Raw genomic sequence first — 22629 nt, 5'->3', positions numbered from 1 at the left:
AATGTGGATGAGTGTGGTTGACTGTGTCCATCCACTTACTTTATGCTTTGACATAGTGTTCCTGCTTCTGATCTCTCAGGTCAGATTTAAGTGTGATGTCACAAAAAAAAAGCCTAGAAAGATAATGGACGGTGTGAATCAGACTTTAAAGATATCACAACTGATGGCGAGGAGTGGGAGCATTTTCTTTTCAGCTCCCGTCTCTGTCGCTGCCCATCAGCTCGCTCCACTTCGAATGTGAGAAGGAACCTAACTAGCGCCACTATCTCAACGCCAGCACATTTATGAGCCTCGGTAGCTTTATTCAAATAGCATTCATTTACAGTCACATAAAGCGGAGAATTAAACCAATAACTCACACACGGACAGACATGCACACTGTCTCATACGGAAACCAACACACACACACACACACACACACAAATGCATACATCACAACACACTTTACAGCAAACACATCACATGGCAAACATAACGATACAATTTCACTTTTAAAGTTGTCTTCTTACAAACTTGAGTTTTCTTCCTGGAATGACATGATGTTCTGAAGAGCCAAAATCACCAACAAGGGAGGGTTCCAAAGCTGGGACCAGGAAGAATCCTAAAGCTGCTTTCGGAGCACTAATCTGAAAAGCCTTTTATCGTCCTAGGGCCCATTAGCAGCATCAGTGTCTCTTAGAACCCGCGAATGACTGAGCGAGAGAGCAAAAAACGCAGCTAAAGCAAAGGGTCTGTTTTTTTGCTTCTTTTTACACATTACAGACCTTCACTGTATACAATGTGGCGTGTATTGCTCGAAAAATGCTCTGCATTATCAAGCGTACAGTATGTTTTCACATGTCAGTCAGTACAAACTACACGGCCTAAAATGAAACACAAAAAGCAAGAATGGCGTTGTTATTAATTTGCTGGGACTGGACTAGAAAGAAAACTGTGTTTCCAACAATGAATTTTTTTGTGATGTGAAATAGGGAGTCCCTCAGGGCTTCGTTCTCGGCCCTCTACTTTTCTCTATTCATATGTCACCTCTTGGCCAAGTTATACACAGTCATGGGATTAATTTCCACTGCTATGCTGACGATACACGGTAGTATGCGCTTGCAAAGGCCTATGATCAGTCCAAAAGTATTCAATTAGAGGCATGCCTGTCTGAAATACTGATCATTGTACCTCCTCCACATGGACACCAGTTTGAAGTGTCAGTATCTCACGACAACTGTGTGATTCCTCAAAGTTTGACAGCCAAAAACCGTTGTTACATTAATCCTAACCTTTCTTTTGAGCAGCACATTAAATAATTCACCACAACTAAAACTAGAAGATTGGACCATATTACACCAGCTTTAGCTTAACTTCATTCTCCCGATCCATGCCAGATCAGAATTCAAGGCGCTTCTGATCATTTAGATAAATTGTAAATGGGCATGCCTCTTCATACCTGTCTGATCTCCTTAAACCTTATATCCCATTGTACGCTCTCAGCTCTCAGAATAAAGGGCTCCTGTCTGTCACCAAAGTAAAAAATAAAAATCTGCTGGTCTATCTCAATGAATCTATTAAGCCTCATACTATAGTCCATGTTTGTCCTGAAAGGGAGAATTCTGTAAACTTTAAATAAACCACTGCATCTCTCTACCCCTCTGTTTATTTGTGTCCCACAAGCACTTGAGTGTCCAAGCTGTTTTCCTCTGCCTCTCTCTAAATGTTTCATTCTCTCTTTTCACTCAGACTTCTCTGTGGTGGACCATCGGCCGTCCTGGGACCTCTTTTTTTACCCTTGCTGTTGGTGCCTCATTCCAGATGTTTGGATCAGCATCTACAGCGTCTCCTCTTGTGTCTCTCTGTCTCCGTCTCCGAGTCTTTGTTTACTTTCTCATATCTGTGTGAAGTGCGTGCTTTAGCTGTGCCTCTTGAGTCTGTGCCGTCTGTCCTCTTTCCAGGTCTCCATGGTGGAGAGGAAGGCATGTGGCTCAAGCCCAATCTGTTTGGCGACACCTGAAGTTGCTCGGGTCATCTCCCTGTTGCTTGATGTGGGAGACAGGCTTCCAGTTTAGATCCTGCAGACCACACTCCAGGAAACACTCCAGCAGGCACTGCCAAACATCCCCAGCAGGAGACACCTTCCTCTACATTTGTCAACAACTTCTGCAAGAACTCATGGGAAATTCAGCCAACAAAAAACAAAAGAAAAAAAGTTTTTCCAAGGATGTGAAAACCCAGAAGTCCTCTTTGTTAGCCAGTTTAAAAAGGAACCGAGCTTTTTCATGGAACATTAGTATTTTAGCTTTAGATTGTTAAATATCAAATTGTAATGTAGACTCTTTCTCTGTGCTTTTGCTGTGTTTTTACAACTTATTTCATTTGTATGTATGCATTGTCTTGGATTCATATATATAAATATATAAAAACATTATTTGTAATGAATTGTTTGCAACCCGCACTGCAAAAAAATCATCATACAATGATGTACATCCCTTGTTGTTTATAATCGGCTACATATGATTGATTCTTTATAATTGAACGATGACACGCTGTGGTTTTATGTTGTTTTATTATTATTATATTATTGCTGTGGATCCTCCTGTGAGTCTCAGATAAATATTGAGTTCAGTTGATATAAGAATATGAATGTGTCAAGGCACTCACTCCATCCGAGATCCTTAATCTTTCAAATTGAGTCTGTGCATCCAACAAAGAAAATCACCACCATGCACGAGTATAAGTCGAGAACATTTTGATGTTGATTCTTCCTTTGAAAGCAAACTAGTCAAAAAAGTTCTGCGATCTTAAGAAATCACCGTATCGATCTCTGACAAAGCCTCGTCTCTCACCATTTAAAAAGCTTTCAAGCTGCTGTTTTGTTCTTGAAAGAAAGAGAGAGAAGAATCTGGCACCAGGTTATTGGCCTCCTGTCAGCTTCTGGCATCAACAATGAACTTTTGCTCTTTCCGAGTGTCCTTTCTGTCATGAAGCTACAGACAATACAATACAGCACAATCATGACATCACTTCCTGCATTGACCTAGAAAGTTGCCATAATGATCACTGATGCAGAATGTTGCGTATAGAGATAACTAGTAGAAAACTGGACTGGAATAGAAGGAAGATCAGGCGACAGCCAAATAAGCACGCAATAAACAGGAAGGTAAGCAAAGACACATGGAAGCACGGTGCAGGGAGGTAAATACAGCAAGTAGCTGGCAAAAAGCAATACAGAGGGAAAGGCAAACAAGTTTACTGGAGAAAAAAAAAGTATGTAGCGTGCAAAAACAGCGAGCCAACAAGCTGTAGAAGCAGTGAGCAGTAAGACACGAGGTAAACTCACAGGACTGCTGGTGTCCAGGAAGAGAGTGTGTAATGGGACAGGTGGTAAACAAGAGCTCGGTACGCCGGCAGGGGAAACAGGTGTTCAGGGACGGCGCCATCATTTTTTTTTACTCACATTTGCATCTTATAAATATTTGATAAATTAATAGTTTCTCCATCTGGTGCGTGTCCCGGGGCTGCCGCTTCGCTATGTGGATGTTCTCTTCATTCCTGTAGGTGTTGAGCAATCTGCATGTTGGTTGGACTGACTGGCAGATACTGGCTGACTAAGTGGCAGCGTGAACTCGTCACAGGAAGCAGAGAGAGTGAAGATGCTCACTTTAGCGTTCAAAAAAAACCCAAACCTTTTTGGCTGTACAGTAAGTGGCGTCTCTCTGACATTCCACAAATTTGTCAACACTAAACAATAGAGACAGAATAAAATGAAAGGATGAGTGGAGCTGTCGGTCACACTTCATTAAAGGTTCTCATCCCACCAGCAGACATTTCTGCCGCTATGATAGTTTGTAAATTAGTGTACAAGGGGAGGCGAGACAAAGAGAAGAAAGCCTCCTCGGAGCCTCCCTGCTGTGCATTCAATGTTTGATACGACACAGCTGGAGTTAATCGGGCCCACGTGCAACTGTCCCGTTGCCTGCTTGTCTCTTCCTTCTCCTCACTTTGATTTCTGTTTGGACAGAAAAGCCCGGCAACATCACTTCTGGTTGTATCTTTACAAGCTCAGAGTTGGATATCCGTGTTAAACCCCGATATGCTTCCGAAGGCATTTGCATCTTGAAAATCAATCTCACCAAATCTCTCACAGGGCTGCACGTGCTGCACCTTTCAAAAGGATCCGCAAGTGCTGCTGTTAAGAAAATAAATCAGCCTCGTGATGAAAGCAAAGGGGGAATTAAAATGAGCTAATAGACATTATTAGCCATTCATCAGCTGCGATTGTGTTCAAACTTTCCCCTGGAGGCGCAGTGATCCTTCCAAACAGGAAAAGTCTTTGAAACAGGTAGCGCGGCGTCTTCCTGAATACCAATTAGCTCAGGGCTCGGCTTTCTGAGGCTCATCCATGTGAATCATTTGACAACAGAGTCGCAGTTTTCCACGCCTGGCTAATTCTGCACAATGCTTCTAAGGGAGGTAGACAAAGAACACCGTGGGGGGAGAATGTCACGAGTATTTGACAAAGGTTACACAGAGAGGAGAGCGTGTCGCTATCATACACGCCATTCATCATCATTTTTATGCCACGCGGTCACAAAAGAGGCTTCTGTGGGTGCGTGTCTGGCTCGGCGCTGATGTGTGTAAAGCAAATGCATTCATGTTGGACTTGTGAGTGTGTGCCTTTGTACATAGAGACTGTCCTCTCCAGAGAACCAGAGCAGTGGTCATGCAATTTTAATGACGAGACTCTCGGAGTTAAAAAAAAAACATTTTATGGAAATGTAAAGAGGATGTACTTTGTATTTTAGTGAAAGTACTATTTGTATAATGAGATACAGTAGTAGAATCACAGCTTTTTGTATTTAAATCTGCAACGTAGCACAGGATCAGCAGCGTTGGTGCCATTCCTTTGTATATATTTTGAAGTGTGTAATGTGGACGAATTATTTTATCTCAATAAACAAACAATGAATCGAAGCCCTCCTGCTGTGACCTTGTCCTACTTATGGAAGTGCCAAATCAACTAAACACTGATGGGAATGTAGCGTCTATCTACGTGCGTGGACTTGTGTACATAAAACATGTTGCTGGCTTAATATGTGCTCCCGAATAACAAAATAGCGCTGCTACCAACAGATAAGGTCGGTTAATATTCCATTCCAGTGGCCAGTAGCTGTTGTGTGCACTGGGATGCAGTTTGGAGCAAGATGGAGACCACCTGTAAGATTGGGACCAATCTTACAGTGGTAGCAGGAGCTAAGACTCGTCGAGTAGAGGAGGAAGTATTGACTTTGTTGTAGGGCCACAGAGTCAGCGGAGGGCGGTCAGGATGTTCCAATTGGTCAACAAAACGTGAGCTAGCTCGCCTGATCTCCTGCAGCAGGTCCTTCTAGAGCCGCGGGGCCCTGAAGCCAAAGGTTAGAGGGATAATTGCAAACAGCTTGAGCCTTATTAGAGAACTTGACATTTATCAACTGAACGCTCAATAAAACGTGGGGGAGTGTTTGTGGTGTGGCTGATAATATCAAGGAGGCATCTGTCATGTTTATGTTAAGCTATAAGATCCAATAAAGAATTAGTATGTGCAATGTTAACTTCCAAGTTACATTTTTTTCAGACAGCCTTCAGCCTTTCAAGAAGAATGTACAGTTTTGCAGCCTTCCATATTTGCGCTCTGCTTTACAGGAACTTCTCTTGATTAAACAGATTTCATCGTTAAGCCAGGGCAGAGTTGGCATTGTAGGTTTTTTAAGCCTAACAGGAGCAATGTCTAAATATTTTAGACAGTGTTCTCAGTCAGACAGACATGTAGTGGAAGTGAAATCATTTCAAATAGCCGACGTGGTCAAATAGCCGGAGGTCAGGAGAGGTCAGGGCTTGGCAAGATTTACCTGCTGAGCATGAATTGAAAAAATAAGAGCAAAGTGACTTGTGCATCACAGCTCCTGGTATTGAAAAAAATGAGGTATTAAAATAAATAAGTTGCTGCTGAAACCCCAGTTTCTCTGCATAGCACGGTATTTAGTAAACAACCAGGAGATAAAAACAGGAAGCGGTCCTCGCTGTGCGTAGCTTCAGTCGGAGCCCGAACATGATTAAAAGAATATATCATCCGCAAAAACTCTGAAGCCAGGGGATTCTCAGGGCATTCACTTTAATCGCTTTGAATCAGAATATTATCATATTCAGGCATAACAACAGAACGTTTAGTCAATTCTTCTAGAACATCTGCAGTGGATGGCCAATATTAAAATACAAGGCACTTTTGCTGACCTTTTGGAAACAAAAGGCAACATTTTAAAAGAATAGAACAAACCAAGTCTATTTATATAATTACTAAACCACCACTGAATGTCCTGTTATTCTGGGTTCATTTAGAAAAGCGCAACCTGGCGTGGAGCATTCAACAACAGGAACATTGTCACCATCAGACAGACAGGTTTCTGTTAGCAGCAAACAAAAGTCAATATCGTAAGAAGCAATGACATCATTGAGAAGGTTTGTTAGCTGGTGACCTGACATTAAGCGAAGCCGAGCTAACGTGCTCTAATTGCTTATTAGCCGTGTTGCAGTGTGGCTGCAGTGAACAAGGGGGAGGTGACCTCTGTTAACAGTGAGGTAGGTGAGTGTGTGGCCAGCTATTGAGAATCACAACGTTGTAAGTGTACAATGACAGCGCGGGCAGTGTGCTGACGGTCAGTAGGAATGTTTTCAACAATATCCAAAGTTAGGCGACCAGGAGAACAGAAGATAATTCCCCCTCTGTAATTCCATATACTGAATCCCCAATTAGGAGGAACTCGGTGTCTCTGCAGTCGCTGCTGAACACGGCAGGATTAGAGGGTGCACCGCCGGCGAGGACTCACAGTCCCGCTATCAAATCCTCGAGTGTTTGAAGGCTCTCACGCAGACATTTGAAGCCATTTATGAACACTTTCGATAAATCCGCATTTCTGCAGACTTTGCCTGAGGGAATTACCCACAATTCATAGCGTTCTGACGTTAAAGATGGGGTTATCCGGGGGGGAAGCCCAGAGGCGTTAAAAAAATAAAGAAAAGGTAAACAAAGAAGACGGCACACGAGCGTTCAGCCCGGCATAATAAACTCACTATGAAGCATTAAGGATTTAAGATGGTACATAAACACAATAAATCACAGCGATGCGAGCAGCGATTTTATTCCACACCTGCTTTATTTATCAACCGTTTCTTTTTATTTGGTTATTGAAGCTGTTTTGACAAAAAATAATTTAAATAGATTATTTTAATTACCTGTCATCTCGTAAAGCGTGAGCCGGGAATATGTTCAAATCACTTCAAGACCTTTCGGCCTCTCGCACTCCCCGAGTCCTCCCGAGTCCTCCCGAGTCCCTGAGGGTTCAGGGTTTCAGGCTTTAAGGGGGACATTGGGATTGGGCCTACGGCTCCGCCTTGACAACAGTATCCCCAGGAGGACTCACTCCAGCCAGGTGATGATGAAAGGAGGGAAAGTCCGAGGGTAATCTGGTGGACGGGTGGGAAAAAGGCAACGGTTTGATTTTGGGAACTACAGTGGAAACAGAAAGACAAACAAAGTGACACCAGCTGGAGACCGTTTACCCACTTTGCTACATCTGAGAATCTTGTACGTTTTCACATCGTGACTTTATGCATGAAAATAATTGTGTGCATAGGTAGTTTCACACTGCAATAGCATTTCAAAGGCTGACACAGATAATTAGCAGGCCTCAACAACAACTCTGCCATCTACTCCTCTCAACCAATGCAACATTTATAATTGTTTGGTTCTTCTTTTAACTCATTTAATCTATGCTGTGTGTATTTGTGGATAATATATCATTATGATAATTCTACCTTCTCTTATTTCTTTGATCACAAGAGAATAATTCCAGAGAAAGAAGGCAGAGACGTTGAGCATGTGAGAGGACATGCTGGTAGGATAATGACGGCTTTCGAGGTCCATTTGGAGCACCAATCTTTGTTCCTCATATCAAATATAAAAAGGCAATTCTCCGCGTTAACAAGCTCAAACACTCTTCCTAAGAGTTTCAATGATTAATTTGCTGCCAGATCGTCAGACATCCATAATGAATGCCATCCGCAGTGAATTATTTACACAGTCGTCCTTCGTGGCATAACTTACAGACTGACACTGAGCCACTCGGTGTGTCTGAACGGCTTTTTGTATTTGCGGGTGTAGATTTCATACTGACATTTGTCTCCATAATAAGCTGACAACTCAGACGTAGTAGTGGCATCCTGTCTGAAGACCCACAGTTACTTCAGTCAGTTAGCATGCACTACCAGCTCCCCCATCAGCACGACGCAGGGACATACACGGTGGTTATTATCAGAAGAAATAAGAACAACGACTTGTAATTTATATGTCAGTTGTGAAATAGTACACAAAACCACCTCTGCACATCCAAAGTTCATGTTGCATCATAGGTTAGAAATGTCTCTTTGTGAAATGCTGGCAGTCCGATGGAAGATCACAATGTTGGCCAACTCTGTAAACTTTGCACCAACACACTGAGTCGTGTGTTCCAGCTTCCTGCCTTCAGTTCTGGGTCAGAAGTATTGGAACTGATGAAGAACACACATTGGGGCCAGACTTCCTGACCAAATGACGCCGAGGTGCTACTTCAGGCTGCTGCTGTGTCGACCCCTTGATTGACCAAATGCCAACTGTGTGTGTCCTTCCTGCAGGTCTGACTGTGAATGCCCCCCCCCCCCCCCCCCTTCTTGCCCTTTGTGCATCTCCTCTTACCTCTGTTTATACAGTCCAACCACTGCTCTGGCTCCCTGTATAAAATGCTTCTTTGTTCGGGGTCAACTCACCGGCTCACATCTGCTCTGTGTCTGTGAGGTCACCAGTATACCGGTAGGCTTCATTAAACTCACAACACCGCAGCAACTTCTGAACTGGACTTGAATCATTTCTTCAGCAGAACGCAGTGGCCATGGCACCACGGGGAACATTTACTTTGCTTTGCTCACTAGCAGGTAATCCCACGGTTTCATGTGTTCGTCTGAAATGTGTTGATCGCAGAGTACATCTAGACTGAATTTACAATGTGTGTGTGTAACTGTGTGTGTGTGTGTTTGCAGTCTTGTCCTCCGTTGGAGCTCAAAATGAAACTTCACTTCAGAATTGCACCTCGCAAACGCAGCTCTTGAAGCGACTATCAGCAGATCTCAAGGTAAACTATTACCGCACATACATGCACATAAAAGTGGGTCACACTGTGTGGATATTTCTTATTTGCTAATTGCTTTCCACATCATACCACATTGTCGGAGGCGTTTCTGTCTGATTTTAACCAACAGGGGGCGGTAGAGTGTGGTGAAAAGCTGCCGTCTGCATGGAGTCCACAGGAGACGGCTGCTCTGCTGCAGTCCATGAGGAATATGACCGACACGCTGCACAGACACCAGCTGCAAGGTAGGAGGACGAGCCCGAGACACGTGCGTCCGTGTTGTTTTTCTCTGGGTGACCAGTTTAAAAAGATTAGTCTAATGTGAGAATTCATTTAAGATTGAGGACAGGGTTGTGGAAATGCTACACTTTATCCTAACTTATATGTTCTTACTTTTGTATTCTGTCTTGTGTTATATGATCTGTTAATATCCGCCTACTTCTGATGGGTGTGTTGGGCCATACCACAAGCTATTTCACCCCTCGGTCACAATAACGTGTTGAGCAAGAAGTACTAAAGAAGGCAGATCGCTGGTGGAGATTCATCGGCTTTACTACGTTTATCACATTTGTAAAGGCACTTGAAGTCTAACACTGAATTAGGTGAACTTTGCCTGGAAAATAGAAGGATTACCATCTCCTCAGGATGCTCTCGTCACCGATTAATTAAATGTCGAGGTGTAAACTCCGCAGATGGATAATAATTGATGTGGAGTTTCACGTAAGCCTTAAAATTGACTTAATAACAAACCCGCTCCATGTGCAGTCAGCTTCCACCAGAGGGTCAGTGCAGTGTGTAGGGTTTAGGCCTCAAGGAGGAATTTAAAAAAGGCTTCAGATGACAATAGAAACACCATATAAGCTCATAATGGACATGTAACACGTTCAATGTTTTAAATGTCTCATTCATTAAAAAATCATTGACTTCTAGAATGCCAAGGTGCTGAGCCAATGAAGTGCCCTGAAGCCGAAGTTCCCCACGGTGGAGGGTTGGCGTGTGTCACAATAGCCAACAAGCGATACTGCAAACCTATGTGCAGCCATGTAAGTGCTACATGCTGTTTTATATATTAATAGAAACATGTGGGAACAAGTGCCAGCACTATTTTCTGGATAGATCTGCCCGAAAAAATGGATAATATAATTTGAGTCTTCTTTTACAGGGTTATGATTTTGCTTTTATCAGGAGGAGTCGTTTGTACGATGAATGCAGTGAGCAGACCGGCTATAAATGGCAGACCCAGTACGTAGGAGGAAACAAGCTGGCTGTGTGCAGCGGTAAGGCTGTGTGTTATTCAGGCTCCAACCAACTGAGTTGTTTCCTGTGAAGACGGAAGTTTATTTTGGAAAGACTGCATGCATGTAACGAGCAGAAATTGACACGTGGTGCTGGCTTCCGTAAAAAAAAAAACGAGGATTAACTTTTCGTTTGTTATCATACAAACCATATATGGATGGAACCATTGAGGATTTATTAAAGGGACAGTATGCAGGCTTTGGCATCTAGTGGTGTGGTTGCACCGTTTCACAAGTATGCAAGAACTACGGTAGCCTTCAGGTGACGTAAAAAGGCCCTCACTAGAGCCAGTGCTTGTTTGTCCTTTCTGGGCTACCGTAGAAACATGGCAGACTCCGTGAAGAGGACCCGCTGTCTATATGAAGGGCTCATTCTAAGCAAAGGAAAACACACAACGACTCTTAGTTTCAAAGGATTATACACAAATGAAAACGTAGTTATGAATGTCATATTCCATTTCTGCCAATAAGTACCCCAACATGCAGCACACAGGCATTTAATAACATTTTGCTGACTGGTGAGTTCAAAGCAGGAACAAAGTTACAGAGATCCAGCCCTCCCTAAATGTACTTTTGATTCTGTGAGTGCGGTTATGTTTTATTACTTTTTCATGTCTTAAACTGTCCGTACAAGGAAACTCGCATTATGCATTCATACGCATGGGCACTGAAGTTGACCTTAACTTGCTTTCTTCTCTATTTCTAGAAGCACCAATTCAAATTTCTGGAGCAAAGACAGCATATTTCCCGAAAAATCAGGACTGCCTCACAACAAAGAGCAGCAGCCAACTGCAGAGCGGCATCATAGACGAGTTCACCACTGAGCTGAAGGCTGGAGGCGTACAGGGAGAGCCACAGTCTGCCTGTCTTGTGTGTGGATGACCACCTGAGGTGGAGAGATGCATTTACAAAGTCACGAATGTTGTGCGGAAGTCCCTCTGAGTTGCACTGAGGAAAAAAAAAAGCTTTGCAAGTAGTTAAAAACTGTATGAAAGACTTAAGTTTGAAGAATAAAAGTGTTGCTGATCCTGGATGATTCTCTGACTGCTGATACAGACACTGTGGTTTCAGGTCTGTGAGGTCCTCACACAGCAGAACACTAGACTGCTGTCTGTTATTCCTGGGTGTTTACTAAAGTATATGGTATATGTGAGCTTCCACGCTCTCCCTCCTAACTGTGCCTTAACGTCAATCCTCGTCACTTTTTTTTTTTTTATCAGCCGCAATGCATTTTGGGGCGTTTTTAGTCCAGTAAGCTCACGTCTCATACGAAGACATTTTTGCTCTTCTATTATACTTCCGGGCATTTCTCGCCTCCACAAAATCCCCACTTTGCAGTCGGAACGCACTGCATGTTCCATTCCCCGTCATACTGAGCATGAACAGTCTTTTACTATGCCTCTGTCCCTTCTGTCCATTTGTAGGACGTCGAACGAAGGAAGTGTGTAATTTAGAAAACAAGACCCACGCTTTTGATCTCTCCTGTAATGACCGACTTCAACTGGAAACTACTTTGTAAAGTTAAAGGAACACAAATCTTAAGTTTCATGAATACACTTCAGCTGACAGTAAGTAAGTTAGGTATGGATTTTTGACGGGGAATTAGGAGAATCCACTTTATCACTTGAGCAGCCAGTCGACTACAAAGAGGCCGCGGCGTTATTCAAGCAGGAACACTTTGGATTAAAGGTGACGTCTGTCTGCAGATAAACGGCTGCATCGCAGCGTTCGCAGTAACAAACGGATGGACACGCCTGCGAGTGTCTGATTACCCCTCCTCCCCCCGTTTTCCGTCCGACTTCATTTAAATAATAATAGTAGCTCGTTATTTATGTGCTGAGCAGCAGTTAGAATGAGGTTAACCACTCCGCCAAATGGAGTGCTTTGTCTGCTGTTGTGTACGTCTGCACCTCCGTCCAGACGCAGCTCACCGAGGTCACGGGTAAAAAGTCAAAACGAGATTGCAGGATCTCATTAGGTGGCCATTGACATTCCACATCATTCTATTAGGACTCATCAGGGAGAAAATGACCCACAAAATGACCCTCTGGTGCAGGCCGACAGACCGTGTAATCATCAATTACTGAAATAACTGTCTGCGGATTGAGGGATGAACAGTGGTAAACTGTAATGTCACACACCTCCCATTAAGTGGCAAACAGACAAAAACACAATTTATTTTCCTCTAATGTAACTGACTCACATTTCAGCAGAACAAGCGGCTTATGGTTATGACTGTATGCGCTGGAACCTTCACATCAGTCATTCCCAGAGACTGGGTCGCAGCCCTCAGGGGCTTTTATTAGCAAATATATGAACATGTATAACTGCAGTACACCTCTGGGCCACATGGGGGAGCCAGAAGGTTGTGTTCTGAATATTTCAGCTTTCTTATGAGGTATCTAATATGAAAGGCTTGTGTACATTCTATTTGTTTTACTGACAAGAGACGAAAAAATGAATGAGAAGGCCACTTAAATGCATTTATTTGGCCTCATTTATAAAGTATTTTACATGTAAATGTGTTTTCAACAGCATGTGCATTCAAAACTTTGACAAACGTATATCTCTTTGAAATGGCTGGTTTACAGAAACGGCAGAAATTGTTGAAGGAATCTCCAGAAAGAACATTTGTGAAAGACTGCTCTACATCTTCACAGCGTCTGAATCACAACAACAACAGCTGTTTGCTTTGCTTTGGAGCAATGAAGGAACATTTTAAGTTCCAACAAGTTTGTAGCAAAAGTTTGGGGAAGACCCCCTCCTGTTTAAACATGACTATAACTGTAACATGAAGAAACACAGGCCAGTGAACACATCCAGCAGACCTGATCACCAGACACCAGTGCTGGACCTCAGTACAGCTCTCATGGCTCAATGAGAGCAAAGAACTGCAGCCAGGTCCCAACGTCTGGAGCAGAGCTTTAACGGATCGGCTTGTACAGAATATTAACAGCCATGTTTGAACATATGGGTGTCGACTTTTGGCCATCTTCATTTTATTTCCTCCAGCAGGACGATTGGTCACTGCAACAGTGGAGAAATAGTGTTGGCTTTTATTTCATTGCATTTTTCTTTGAATTAAAAGTTCAATGTCAACGATTGAATTCAAATGAACCAGAAATAAATGATGTTTTGCATTCAGCTACCATATTGAAACAAATTCATTTTACATCTCTGTTTAAATTCAGCATGTAAGATTCTGTCGATGTGACTCTTTGTACACTAGAGGGCGGTATACAATCACGTTCTGAAAGCCTCGCGTATTAGCCGGCAATGAAACACTGATTGTGTCCACAGTGCAGCTGCACGTTGTTAGTCTCGTGCACATAAATCAAATGCGACAAGCAACATTTCTCACTAAAACAAACTAGTCGAAACAGACCTGCACATCCTATTTTGGGCTTGAGAATGAAAGAAACCAAAGAGTTTCATTTGTAATAATAATAATTAATATTGTATCTTTTGTTCTGGCTCTTCCACCGGCTACATTACATACCTGTCAGTGTCAACAGCAGCATTTACAAAGACAGCTTTTGGTCTGGCTGAATGGAATTTGCTGTTTTCATGTAACTTTTAAAGTAAATATTAAATAGCACACGGTTGAATTATCTGGCTCTGTTTGTTCCTTCCCGTCTCCTCGTATTCATGTTGGTTTTGTAAGAGAAGAGACAATCAGTGAACCACTACGACCTGTATTCCCGTGTCATCGTCGAGCCAAACCTAATGCTGCTCACTTCCCTGGCTGCTGTCCAGCTTCTGCTGAGAGAACGAATAAGAAGCAGAAGTGAATGAAAGCCTACAAAGAACGAGGATGAACATGAATGGTAACATTGTGACAATGAATAACGATGTGTCACACCACAGGATGTTTGTGAAATGTTTTGATAATAATCCCATCTGATTGATTCTGGTGGGACATGAACAACATGTGTCCTGCTTTCAACTGGTTTCATTCGCTGAATAGAAGCCTCGTCCACCACACAACAACTCACCGACTTCAGGAAGTGTATCTCTGAGCTGAGCGCCTCTCGCAGGAGCTCAAGCTCTCCTTCGTTATGCGTCTCCAGCTCCGCCCTCAGCCTGGTAAACAAAAAAAGGATCTGAATATCAAGTTTTAACACATTCTTTGTCTTTGTATCGCTCTACTTTACCGAGGTGTTACCTCACTATTGGCTTTAATCACTCAGAAAAAAATAACAGAACTACATGAACTACATGAAACTGAAACCGATTTTTCCACATCAGTATCTTAGAAATAACCAGCTCAAGATAAAAGGTTTGTTCTAAACAGCTCTCTCCAAAGGTTTCGATGCATTCAGATGTACAGTACGCAACAGAAAATCACGAGTTCCAGTATGTTTACAAGCACGAAAACAACTTCAGTACCGGAAATGCTCTCGCAGGCAAAATGTACAAGTTGAGTGAATAGTCTCCTGGACTGTGGACGGACCTTCCTGAGGAGATCAGGGCTGCAAACTCTGTCTCATCGTTCAAATCAGAGTTAAAAACAAACTCTTTGCAGTCGCTTTTCTCTCACTATATTTGTGTTTTAGGACATTTTGTTAGTTTTCTCTTGGCTTTCAGTTTATTTCATTCTTTGTGTTTTAAATGTGTTTTTATTATAAAGCGCTTTGTAACAGTGTTTTAAAAGGTGCTATATAAATTAGCCTTATTATTATTATTCAGAATGATTTGTCGTTAGCTAACAGGAAGTAGGGACACTTGAACATGTTGCTGAGTAAGAAGTAAGCAGAAATACAAACTTCACGGCAACACCACAGAAGACAATGCTGTCCCTTAGTCACAGACTAAAACAACCCATCTGTCCTCAAAGTCAATATTTCACTCTATAGTTTCATGAACATGAGTGATATTGTATCACTCGGTTCAGTCTGCTTGTGGAAAAAGCCCTTCTTGGGTCCGTGGTACCTGCTGCAGGCAGGTGTTGGGAGGATCTATACTGAGCCACACATGAGCCTGAGACACGCTGCCTCCATCTTTCTTTTATTGGAAGTTAATGAAAGAATAAAACAGCTGAGCTGAAATTGCCCTCCCACAGTGTGAGAACAGCAGTGTTTTAAACTGTACTCTTCTCTGTGGAACTTACAAATCGGATCTTTAAGGCGAGCACACTTTTCAGACGCTATGATGATGTTTACAACAGCGAGACACTTTCTTTTTGGGATATCGGGGGTTTAATATCAGATTTCTGCAGTGCAGTGTGTAATATAGCAGTAATATATCGCATCAAAAAATACATACAACTCCTGAATCATAACTCCCGAGCACATTGAGTGAATATCTCAGGTATTATAGTTTCCATTCTATTACGTGACAGTGAACAACGGACACCGGCAGCCGCCCTGTTTTGCACACTGAACACTTTTTAAATGACTGTAGCACTCATTCAAATTGACATGCATTCAATTTCCAACAATCAATAAGCACGAGAGTTAAATATGGGTTTTAAAGAGACGATGCTGCGGTGGCTGAAGACAGGATTGATGGCTTCAGTTCAGAATGGATGATCATAGGAATGAGTGAGAGGAGGCTTCTCTCCTCCAAAGCCACATCCTCAGCACTTCCATGAGGCTAATAAGCCCGGGGGGTAATGAAGGCCCGAGTATCTTTAATGAGGCTGATGGATGAACAGGACATGCTACCCACATGCATGATTTAAGGCAGTGCTGGGAGAAGGAGGGGCTCAGAGAAGGACAGAGAACAATAAATGACATTTTGTGCAACATTTTGTGCCTCGTCAGGGTGTCTCTAATTAAATACTGGGAGACAAATGTGTTACAATAACTGAATACATATTCAAATTTTAAAAAACCAAAAGTGTAAACCTCATCATCTCGATAGGTTTGGGGATTTGTTAATCACTTCACATCCATAGTATCGTGGAGGAGACATTATCCAAAGTAGTGGCATCAGCAATAACGATGGCCCTTCCTTCCTGGAACTCTATTGATCTCCGCTCTTTAATTAAATGAAGGAAGTCTCTTTGTGGAGAAACACGGTGGGCGGCGCTCACCTACCGGTCCTGTTTCAGTGCAGCAGGTCCTCCGTTCATTTCCTACAACTAGTTCATCTTCCACTGTGATGAGCAGACACACACGGGGCTCGCTGCTGTTGCCCGTTTGTTTCCATTCTTGTATATTTGGACGCCTCATTGTGAGGAGATGAGGGTTGTTTGGATCTCCGCCCATACAGGTCTTCGTGGTTTGTAATGTTACCGAGCTTCACTTCATGCTTTTCTTATAAAATCTGCGTTTTGTTCTTATTCTCCCACTCACTGTCAAAAGGTACAACTTCAAAATATGTAGATGTACTGCTGTATAATGAACTAGTCTGATGATACCGTGTGTAGCTTCCATATAGTCCAGTCCATATAGAGTACGAGGGGTCAGAGAAGGGTTGGGTGAGGATGAAATCTCAACCCAATTAAACACCTCTTGGAGATTTTGGACTTTCCACCACCGTGGATAAAACACCAGAAGAGGGCATATCTCTATCCGTCTATATGTCAAGACAGTTGATTTGGAAACTGGCGTTGAAGCAACATCTTACGAACACTCGACCTCAAAGGACTTTACAAAAATCTGCTTTCCAACACATCTTAATAATCGGACGGCAGTCATTTACTTAGTTCTTATTGTTTTATTCATCTTCAGACACACACAGAGCTTCCTCTTACCAGTCCATACATATGCAGTACTACTGTACTGTGTGTGTGTGTGTACTCTATTACATATAGTACATCTCTCAGCTCAGTTCAAAGTAGGGATGCTTCCTTCACATAGAAAAGTTTGTTTGGTGAAATCAAACATCACATTTTAACTAAATAAAATCAAACTGCATTTCTTTGTTGTTTATTCGCTGGATAAGCATTCAGTGTAAATACTTAACTCTCCGCCCCGCATTCATTCTGCCTTGCAGACCTCCCTGGATCAATCACATTAGCCTCAGTTTCCTGTTTTTTTCTTCCCTTTCCACTTGTTGACTGAATGAAATACACTTCGTATCAAAGGCTTAATTAAGCCAACCGGTCCTAATGCTCTGTTATTTACACTTCTAGATGTGGACTCCAGCCAGCCGGATACAGAGAGAGAAACACAGACGCGTGGGCTCGCTGGTCTACTCAGCACTTCTCACAGTATGATTCACTTCTGCTCTCAGTAAATAACACCTTCTGTCTAATGAGCCCGCCAAACGCTGCGCCGCTTCCTGTTGTTAACACCGGGACCCCCCTCTCCTCGTTCTCTGAGTGCGTTTAGCATCACGAGAGGAACGGAGGCCACCGGTGCTGCTACGGAGATGAATCGTCATCAGTTATATTGAGGAAACAACGGAGCCCTGGCGAGGAGAGGACAGCCGTTGCAGTGTTTGTCCACCAAGCCTACTGACGGGCCTGCAAAGACGGAGAACACTCAACTAATTAAACATCACAGCTGCTCAGCCGGCAATATTTTAAATAGCAGGAAGGTCTAAGGAAGCGTCTGTGAACTAACGTTTTCTCTTTTATGAGCCGCTAAATAGCTTACTGCTGCGTTTCCATTTAGTTGTGTTCTTTTTGGCCCCTCTGTGTTTGTGTTCGCTCCTTATTTCCCTGCAGCGTTCACTGTTTACTCTTTTGTGTCTCAATAGGATTCTTTTCTGCGACATACAGTAATTGCAAATCAGAGGCTGCGTGCTGTGTCTGTGTGTCAACATATAAAAAGCCCTCCCAGCGCCCGGACAGCTGATAACACTCACCTCAGACAGGTGCCGTCAGTGAGAGGCTTCCGACTGACAGACAGGCTCTCCGCTCGCAGAGATTCCGTCTTTGCTTTGGCTTCAATCGTCTGCCGATCCAGGTCTGCAGTCAGGAATAATAAACCACACACAACATGACTTTCCTTCAAAAAGACAGACATAGGGGCATTGTTAAGACGTTTGCTGAAGGGGCAATGGGGACCAAGTTTGGATCACACAGTACCACCACCACCACCACCACGTCCCACAACTGTGAGGCACTCCACCTCTCCCACTCCAAAGGAGTTGCTCTCATGGATCAATCACTTCAAACTTGACTTCCTGGGAAGCATTGTATCTTCAAACCTGTAGCAACACATCCACAGCAACGCAGCTTTGATTTTGTTTTATTGCCGTGCTATCTTCATTCCAAACATGCTTAAACCTGTATTTGTACTGGATAGCTTCCAGCTGAGAATGCATCGTGTGGGTGTGTGAGCACAACCCCTTCAACACAGATAAAAAAAGGAAAATAAAATCCACAAAATCAGTGACCTGGTTATGAAACCAGAAACATACTTTATGTTCAACATCTGGGCTCAAGATACTGTACAGCTGACTCAGCAGCATGGGTGGATTTTCAAGTTGTACATTCTAGAGAACTCCTTTTCTCTACATTTGAAACACGGAGGGTTTAAAAGGTGCTCCCTCTGAGCCACATTATCCACATTAGAATGAACGTCTGGTGCGTTCACCTTTGTGGGTGTGATCCAGGCCCTGCAGCTTGAGCGTGAGCGCTCTCTTCTCCTCCTGCATGGCGCTCACGTGATTGTTCCTGCGGCTCATCAGCTCCATCTCTGATTGTAGAGGGAGACAAGACGAGTCCTATTGCTGATGATTGAGTAAAGATCACCAGGAGGGCTGAAGTTCAGAACCACTTCATACCGCTCAGTGGGAGAAAACTTCTGGCTTCCCAAGGAATGCAATGTGGGCATTTCTTTAAACTCACTTTAACTCTACAAACAATAAGAAAATGCTGCTCCCTTGAGCCCAGATTAAACACATATTATGACGACACTGGTCCTCACCCTCAATCCTGTAGAACTAATGAAAACACTTCAAACCATATCAAAGTATAATTTGTCATTAAAAGTTGCTGGGCTTTGAGAAATATGATACATTGAATAAACCATTGGGACTGCAACTTCTGTACAAACAATTACCACACGCTATTTGTTGGTTAAATTTAGTGATTCAATTAAATACACACACACACACCCACACACACACACACACTAAGCATAGCTTTCCTATCCTTATCTAATAATAAGTAGTATATTATATATATATATTTCCAGTCGTCCCAGTAATGATTCTAATTACTGATTTGTTTCTCCGACCTCCATCTTAACATTTTAACCACATTCTTCCTGAAATCAAACTGACTGCTGTCAGCATGCCATCATCAGCATGTCATCATTCTAATTACAGTATAAAGCATCCGTCTACTGTGACAACAGTACAGCTGACAGTGTCGTAGGACCTTTGTGTAATGATTCCACCTCCCGCTCCAGGTCCAGGCTCTCGGTGTGCGTTTGGCTCTCGAACACTACGTCTCTGTTCCCACAAAGACTGAAGTCACCGTTGAACCTTGAGATCTCTTGAAGGAAGTTTTCCTCTTCTTCTTCAGACTGACGCTTTATCTTGACCTGGTGTGGAAAGACAGATCACGGGAAACGCTTCCAACAATAATAAGAAAGCAGCTGCTAGAATAAATGATGAATTGATTATTCAAAAACTTAAAAAAGACATCATTTTGTTATCAAAATATGTGTATTCATACTACACATGACATGCTGTAAGATGTAAATATCGATTCAGGCTTCACCAGATGTTCCCTTCGTTGGCTTCTCTGGCAGAGCAGCTCCCCAATTTGCTTCAACATCTGGTCTTCACATTTCTTCATCAGGCCATGCTGCAGCCTCATCGTAGACAACTGCTGAGCCTGGAGCACAAGGAGATGAGTGGGCAGGTAAGAAACACAACCCGACAGACAGACGTACTGAGAGGGACAAGCATGTCCGTGATCCCACAGAAGGAGAAATTAGATGAAATGAATTATGGACAGCTGGTAAAATCATGTAAAAAGTGACATGTTGGTGAGCCTTCCTGGGTAAATAAAAAATGTCTTTGACTACTTTTAACCTATGTCTCAAGATGTCTCTTCGTCTGAAACATCTCTCTCTTTCTATATGTGTATATATCTCAATACACTTTCAAACTTTTATTGTTTACTTCCCTTTGTTTTCATCCTCCTGTGATTATATGGTATAGCCCAAAGGATAGAAGATTGCCAAATTACGTAGGGGGGCGCCTTTTAAAGATGCCTCAGTCATTACTTTCCGTACAGTTTTCCATCTGTTACTCGAGTTGTCAAGGAGGTGAGTTTATTGTTTCCTATGTGGTGGTGTACGTTTTTCAGCGAGCACAATCAGCTTCCAAGTTTTCTCAACAGTGTAATTATCTTAAGACAGCTCTCATAAACTGGGAGATGTTACGTCATGAGAGCTGTAAACACACTGTGCTGTAAACACTCCCTGCATATCTGATGTAAACAGCTCCAATATTCCACCCTGAAGGGGGTCGGAAAAAGGTATCACAGTCCTGCGTCCTCAGGCAGATAATACTCAGACAGACATGGCCTTGTATTCAGCAACCTTTACTAATAAGAGCGTAATCTGCTCTTTTGAGCGGATGTCCACTTATACGAGCGCAGGAAGAAGTGAGCAATATTTCTGAGGGGTCAACGGGCCTGCCTTTGACATCATATCTCACACATGCTGACAGGTTTCACTAATGTTATCCGGTGGAAATTAGCCATTGATCTGCAGTGGCACTTGCAGTTTGCACTGTTGATGAAAACGAATGGGAGAGATTAAGTGTTTTAAATCATAAAGCAGATCAGCTCATCAATATGCCGATATGCACTTCTTTACCTCATATGTCAACGCCACTAATAGTGTATGCAGCCCCAAGGTACAGCAGTTATTGCTGATTGTATTTGTTTATCTTTGCATTTACTTTTTATCACAAGAAAAACTTGATACATTTAAAGCAACAACAAACAATCCCCGTTTTATAAATGCATCCCGGTTGAGCAGTAAAAGTATATCTTTTCCTCCCGACACAATGGACAAAATAGTCAAATATTAACCAATACTTCATGATGTGACTGCTGCTTACGCAAGAAGCCCAGATGAACATTTACTGCGTCTAGAGGCACAGTTCATGGTCAGAATAAATGATATGCCACCGTGCAAATGAGGATAAGGCTGTGCAAATATCAGGCTTTTTCACCAGCAAGCTGCCATGAAACAGGCAATAGTCACATTCATCTCTTTAAAATTATTATCAAAATAATAATTGGTAAAACATGTTAAAGCCATCACAATTATAAACCCATTAAAATGTTAAAATCCACTAAAGTTTACTATAGGGCACCATTTTGTCAGACAACTTTGGTAATATGTTCAAACTCAGCCTGCCAAAATCATTAATATACCAAAAGACAAGACAGATATTGAACACTGCGTCATGACTGCTCCTCCAGTCACAAAAAAATATTCATAATTCACACATTAGCAACAAGTACAGGAGAAAAAGCTAATTGTGTCACGGTGTCACCTTTTTATCGAGTTCCTCACTGGTCTTTTCATTCTTCTCAGTGGTGCTCTTGATCTTCTCATTACATCTGATGATGGCTACTTTGACTGAAATAAAAGAAAAGGAATAAGCCAATGAGAGAAACGCACCTTAGATAGTGTAAATGTGGGTTGATAAAGAGGGAGGTTGGGCTAAATATTCATATTGCTAACCCGGCTAGGTAGCATTCTAGCTAGTCTGCCAATGTTAGGTAAGTTAACGCTATAGCTTGTTTTGCTAGCTGAAATGTATATTCATACCTTCTTTGATTTTTTGTGTCTGTTCAGTTAACTGTTGTTCAGTTTGAAGGATTTGTTGGAACAGTGTGTCTAAACTCATTTTTAGTCAATAAGTGGCATAATAAAGTCACCTAGAATCAATAGAGGAAGATATCCCACTGTATAGTGTTGACTAGCTAACACCTAACGTTAGTTAGTCTCCTGTGACTAGCTAGCTAGTTACGCTAACGTAACGTAAACTACGCCTATGACGCAGCTTCGAGGAAACAACCGCCAAAGCTGCGTCAAATGCGTAGTTTACGTCTACTTAGTTACGTTATGATTTACGTCTACTTAGTTGCGCTAACGTAACTAAGTGGACGTGAACTACGCCTATGACGCGGCTTTCAGGAAACGGCTGACACTGACCGGTTGGTTTGATCTTTGCACTCATTGCTAATATGACAAACATTGCTCATAAACAATGAGTCATAG

General features: G+C 42.5%; 2 protein-coding genes across 2 annotated transcripts; one reads left to right on the top strand and one right to left on the bottom strand.

The window, feature by feature from the left end:
- The first annotated feature begins 8945 nt into the window (after positions 1–8945).
- LOC142964052 (uncharacterized) lies at positions 8946–11359 on the top strand. The gene is made up of 6 exons (XM_076104172.1): positions 8946–8988; positions 9094–9173; positions 9313–9427; positions 10113–10225; positions 10345–10459; positions 11184–11359. The coding sequence occupies exons 1-6, from the start codon at positions 8946–8948 to the stop codon at positions 11357–11359; spliced, it is 642 nt and encodes a 213-aa protein (XP_075960287.1).
- A 2841-nt stretch (positions 11360–14200) lies between these two features.
- On the bottom strand, positions 14201–22255 carry LOC142964032 (coiled-coil domain-containing protein 172-like). The gene is made up of 8 exons (XM_076104141.1): positions 22177–22255; positions 21899–21984; positions 20103–20219; positions 19758–19923; positions 18970–19071; positions 18236–18338; positions 14473–14560; positions 14201–14236 (listed from the first exon to the last, which is right to left on the bottom strand). The coding sequence occupies exons 1-8, from the start codon at positions 22253–22255 to the stop codon at positions 14201–14203; spliced, it is 777 nt and encodes a 258-aa protein (XP_075960256.1).
- Between the last annotated feature and the right edge of the window lie 374 nt (positions 22256–22629).

Source organism: Anarhichas minor, unplaced genomic scaffold (assembly GCF_050575085.1).
Source record: "Anarhichas minor isolate MPS153535 unplaced genomic scaffold, ASM5057508v1 ptg000029l, whole genome shotgun sequence".
Taxonomy (NCBI): Eukaryota; Metazoa; Chordata; class Actinopteri; order Perciformes; family Anarhichadidae; genus Anarhichas; species Anarhichas minor.
The sequence above is the reverse complement of the archived record's forward strand: the minus strand, read 5'-3'. Positions and strand labels throughout refer to the sequence as shown.

Excerpts from the sequence above, each read along its gene's own strand:
- LOC142964052 (XM_076104172.1), top strand. The coding sequence starts at position 8,946 with ATGGCACCACGGGGAACATTTACTTTGCTTTGCTCACTAGCAG. Across the intron at positions 8,989-9,093 it reads TTTGCTTTGCTCACTAGCAG|TCTTGTCCTCCGTTGGAGCT; the intron begins GTAATCCCACGG and ends GTGTGTTTGCAG. Across the intron at positions 10,226-10,344 it reads GCAAACCTATGTGCAGCCAT|GGTTATGATTTTGCTTTTAT; the intron begins GTAAGTGCTACA and ends CTTCTTTTACAG.
- LOC142964032 (XM_076104141.1), bottom strand. The coding sequence starts at position 22,255 with ATGAGTTTAGACACACTGTTCCAACAAATCCTTCAAACTGAACAACAG. Across the intron at positions 20,220-21,898 it reads GTGAGGAACTCGATAAAAAG|GCTCAGCAGTTGTCTACGAT; the intron begins GTGACACCGTGA and ends CTTGTGCTCCAG. Across the intron at positions 19,924-20,102 it reads GCCAACGAAGGGAACATCTG|GTCAAGATAAAGCGTCAGTC; the intron begins GTGAAGCCTGAA and ends TTTCCACACCAG.